Raw genomic sequence first — 5,524 nt, forward strand, 5'->3', positions numbered from 1 at the left:
AATGTTGGTAAATAATTACAATTATTATAATATTCTCAAAGTTAAAGGAATTTTATAAATGAGATAATACTTGATCTGGATCTTGATCACTTAAAGTATTTTGTCCATTGTACGAATTTCTGTTAATATATTTTAATTCTTCAATTTTTTTTAAAATTTTAGAGCGGGATCCTATTTGAGGAACTAGTTCTTTGACCATATATTCTGTCAAACTTTTGAAACTTTCTTCATCGATTTGTTGATCTATAATTCATTAAATATTTAAAATCAAATTTAAATTTTAGATTAGTACCTAGAACACACATCAATATGTCATGAAGTTCTATCAATGGAATACTAAAGTGTAGCCTATGAAAATTAAAAATGGAAAATCAGATCAATCAATCAATAGATTAAATATCTAGGTAATACCTACCCAAACACGTGTTTAATAAGACGTTATCTGATTTTTTACCTACCTAAAAGATATAATAATCTAAATGCTTACCAAATTTAAAAGTATAAAAACTCACCTTTAAATTCTTGAATAATTTGTTCCGGTATTTGTAAATCCGTTAAAATATCAAGATCCATTTGTAACAGTAGGTACTACAGTAGGTAGTCGCCAGTCGGTAGATACAATTTTAAAACTATCACACATTTATAACACAGCATCAAAACTTCAATGTCATATAAAATTATAAAAATATGTCGAGTGAAAACTAAAAACGTTTAACGACTGTGACTGTAATTATTGTAGTACCTATTACTCGTATACTCGAAACACTCGAACAGTCAAGTCGGTAATACAACTTACAAGCAATGGGCATACAGCACGGCCGTTGTTGTCACTTGGCGCAATAATTCGTATGTATGATATAATTGTATCGTGACGCGAAGAGGTAGTGGCAGGAAAATCGGATTTTCCGCGTTGGGTTTCGTGTGTTGTTCGATTATTATCGCAGGTTATTTTTAAACTTGTTATTGTCACGATAGTCAAGAATAGAACAATTGGTTGTTCCAACATTATATTATGGTTGACACGGCAAAAGGTTGAAGTTGTACGAACCAAACAATGACAACCATTTTATATGGTTGTTCGAACACTTTATTATGGTTAGATTTTTTGTCTTACCATACATTACTGTTGCGCTAACCATAATAGGCCAACAATTTACTTTTAGCACTCCCAACCAATACATTATGGGCAGTGTAACAATGTATGATGTTAGGCCACCTAAAATATTTCCAACTATTTACTATAACAAAATTATTTTTTTCCGTGTATATTATCTTTTTGAAAATTGGATCAGGATGGTACTTTAGAGAGGATTGCAATCCGGCATTAGTTTATTTTTCAGTTATCTGCAACTATTTCAATAATCTTTTTAATAAATTATTATTTTATTTTATTTTATTATAATGCATTTGTAATACAATAATAATCATAGATAAACTTTAACATAAATCAAATAATTGTAAGCATAACTAAATACAACTCAATTAAAAATAATAAATTAGTTATTTAGTAAGATGGGTAAGTATAATTTTAAATATATTTTTATGTTTTAGATTCTTAGCGGAGCGATGAATGTATTGATTTTACAATGATGTGTTTTTTTTTTTTTATTTATTTTTTTTTATGCCTGTGTACACGATAAGTAGTCAAAATAATGCATTGATTTTTAACTTCAGTATCTTGTTCGATGGGAAGGTGAATATTGTTGGTGCATACATGACATTTTCACAGGTTGTTTATATTTCCATTTTCTATACATGATAACATTTTTAAAATATTTTGATTTGTTTTGAACTACCTATTTAGGGACATTTTCAGTTTCCTATTTTATTAGTTTTTTTTTCTATGAATGTCAATAAAATTTTATTTGTTGGGTAAAAATACTTGAAAATTTAATACAAGGCTTCTACTAAATTGTTACATTGACATTTGAAAAATATTAAAAATCCTTAGTCACAGTTTTTTTTTTATAAGCATTTAAAGTTCAAAAATTGACAAGATATGGAAATATCACGAAAATTAGCAAATTATTTTGAGTTAAGAATTCATAAAAATTTTTCTTTTTAAATCTAAGATTTTAAAATGTAATACAAGATTGCGTATAAGATTATCTACCTTTGTAAAAAAAGAAATGTCTACCGGCAAGTCAAATTAAATTTTTATGAGCGTTTGAAATTCAAATTTTTACAACATTGGATATTCATTCAATTTCTCGTGAAGCGATTTTTTTATTTTGTTGTAATTCAAAAACGAATAACTGTAGATACATGAAAATTTTACTGAATGTTTATTTTATCAATTATTATACTTGATACAATTTTCAAAATATTTTAACTTGTTTTGACTAGTTTACAGACAATTTCATATTTCAATTTTTTTGTTTTTATTTTTCATGAATATCAATAAAGTTTTATCTGTGGGGCCAAAAGTGTTAAAATTTAATACAAGGCTCCTAATATATTGTTATAATAGCAATTGAAAAATATTAAATATACATAAGCACAATTTTTTTTTATAAGCATTTAAAGATCGAATTTTGACAAAATTTATTAAATTTAAAATTGAATAATTATTGTGTAGTTAAAAATTTATAAAATGTTCAACTTTTATATCTAATAAATTTAAAACAAGATTCCACTTAAGTAGTTAATTCTGTTACCCAAAAAATCTAACAAATACATTTACACAATTAATACATATTTTTAGTAAAACATGATAAATTAATTATTGCAAATGATAAATTCGTTTCACGTGACTTGCAATAAAATAAGACATATTTTATTTTACATATTTTTTACATATTTCGTCATAAATACATATTTTTACATACTTTGTAAGATTTTCGCTTTTTTTTTTACATATTTCGTAAATTTTGACAATTTCGGTAGTTCGCGTGGTTGTGGAAACATCTTTACATTTCAAGTTATAAATTATAATTTATAAGCTAAAGACTAAATAATGCTTAAAGTAATTTGATCTATGTATAATGTACTTTATTGCAATGCATGTGATATAAGTGTTTCAACTACTCAAAAATTTCAGATAACTCAACATATCTCTACATCAAAACATAAATAATTAATTTATAAATATATAATTTTATAATAAATAAATAAATATATTTAACAAAGAACGATTAGTAAAAAACAAGAACAATCAAAGCAGCAATTTCTTACATCATCCTTAAGTAAATGTAGTTTTAATATAGAATTATGTTGTGCAATGATTAAGGCAGATATTCCTCTTGCTAAATTAGATAATCCTCATTACATAGAATTTTTAGGAAAAAAATAGGTAAAACATAGGTAAATCTATGCCAGATCGTAGTACTCTAAGAAAAAAATATGTTTAAACTATTTACGAAGAATCATTACTTAAAATTCGTGATTTAATTCAAAATGGTCCTATTTGGGATTCTATAGATGAATATACCTATTGACATTGAAGGCAGGTATATTGGAAATGTTATTGTAGGTAAACTGAATTCCGAGCCTTCTGAGCCAAACATTTTTCAACGATTCAATGAGCTTAATTAAATTTTTATTAGTACATATTTTTTATTTTATACTACATATTTTGGCAATTTTAATTACATAATATATAAGTATATATTTTTGGTTTTTATTACATATAAATCCCAGCCCTACTTATAAACCTTCTTATTTTTATCAAGTGTTTGGTATACATGGCTGCTGACTCATAAAATAGCTATTGCCACCGACCGTAACTAAAGCAACAATTAAAAATAAGAATTTGACGAACAGTGTGGGAAAAAATTAACTGCTGACAGTTACCTGACAAAGTTAATGATATGAGGTCAAAATATTGGGGACCCCAAGATATTATTCCCGGGTCCGGATTTTTCTCTCCTAACTATATTACTATTATTTAGTATACCTACATATGATTACATGGGTACTACATGGATACACTGCAGGTAGGTACACAGTATTATAGTATAATATTATTAGGCATAGGCCATCAAAATGTTTCATCGTTTTAAAAAAATCAGTAGTTTTTAATTATCTTGAGCTCATATATATTATACTTTAATACCTATGGTAAGTTGGATTCCTTACACAATTACCAATTACCAATTTTATTGGGGCGAGAATAAGGAATATTCATAATTCCTATCTACAACGTATTATATAATTTCGTAATATTATAACTTTAATTTTCTTGCATTTCCAAAAATTTCAAATTCATGCATTTAATAATATGGAATAGAGTAGGTATCTTATAATATATTTTATTCAGGCCTATTAAAAATCAACAAAAATCTTGTTCCTATAGATTGTAATAGTAAAGTATAATGTTTTATTGTCCGTCAATTCAATATTTCTTATTTATCAGCTAACCAAATTAATACATCGTGCGTATTGTATTAAAATATAATACCAGTTGTCGTGTTTGACTTATAGCTATATAATATTATATTCTCGTATGATCATGATGAATTGCGTAGAAAACTAATCCGTTAACTTGCAGTTTACCGAGACGGAAGTGATGCAAAGCGTATTTGCCGAATTGCGCGTGGCAAGTTTCCACGTTCCTGAACGGCAGGGCTTAGCACACGAATAATTTATTCGGGTTTCGGGTTACGGGTACTGGATGTATTTGGGTGTTCAAAATAGTCAATGCAAACATCGATTAGGTATTACAACAATGATTTCTATTACAGCGATTAAAGTAATTTATTTTACTATTAGATTAGGCATTAGTACCTGACGCGGCCCGCATTAGTAGCAAGTACAATGTACAAGCACTATATAGCGACCAGTCAGCCACGTAGCCAGGGGGGGCCTAGGTGGGCCGGGCCCACCTTAAATTTACTCTGACCCAGGGCCGGCCCCCCCCTGAAGTTCAAAATATAATTATTTTACCAATTATCAAAAATGTGATTGTGCACATTGAAATAAATATATTGTGATTATACAACTACTATATATGATATAGTGGTATAGTGTGATATTACTATAGGTAATACAATTATTATTATAATAATTCATTTTTATATTCGTGGATAACGTTTCTGAAAAAAAAAAAATAATAAGGTATTGATAGACATACCAGTTTCATAGACAATAATAGATAATATAATAATGTATAGATAGCCGGGCAGCTTGCAGTCATCAGTGCATACCCGGCGTCGTTATTAAATAATTTAATTTGATGAACACTTTCAACGCCGTTGACGACGTGGACGTAATGGTTTTAGTTTTCGTTATTTTTAGATATCGATAATCGTTGTTTCTGATTATTGTTGTTTATTTTCCCAGAACAATATATTATATTATAATAGATAATATGTATTATGTTTATATATATTAAATCAATTATTACTTCTATTATTTTTGATTAGTGTTTAGATATAAATTAATTTTTGTTAATAGAAGTTTGAAAATTCAATCACTTTATATTCTAAACATGTACTTATGTAGATTTATTTTTCGTAACATGTCAAATGTATCCCAAAAGTAAAGATGTAGGTAATTTGGTTATTTTTTTTAATCAGGTACTATA

At 27.1% G+C, this 5,524-nt stretch overlaps 1 protein-coding gene across 1 annotated transcript in view; it reads left to right on the top strand.

Moving 5' to 3' along the window:
• The first annotated feature begins 1,512 nt into the window (after positions 1 to 1,512).
• LOC103311014 (zinc finger MYM-type protein 1-like) overlaps positions 1,513 to 5,524 on the top strand; it is a 6,923-nt gene continuing 2,911 nt past the window's right edge. Inside the window, exon 1 of the mRNA XM_008190533.1 lies at positions 1,513 to 1,516. Coding sequence (XP_008188755.1) covers positions 1,513 to 1,516 — 4 coding nt within the window. The remainder of the gene's footprint in view (positions 1,517 to 5,524) is intronic.

Source organism: Acyrthosiphon pisum, chromosome A2 (assembly GCF_005508785.2).
Source record: "Acyrthosiphon pisum isolate AL4f chromosome A2, pea_aphid_22Mar2018_4r6ur, whole genome shotgun sequence".
In the NCBI taxonomy this organism is placed as follows: domain Eukaryota; kingdom Metazoa; phylum Arthropoda; class Insecta; order Hemiptera; family Aphididae; genus Acyrthosiphon; species Acyrthosiphon pisum.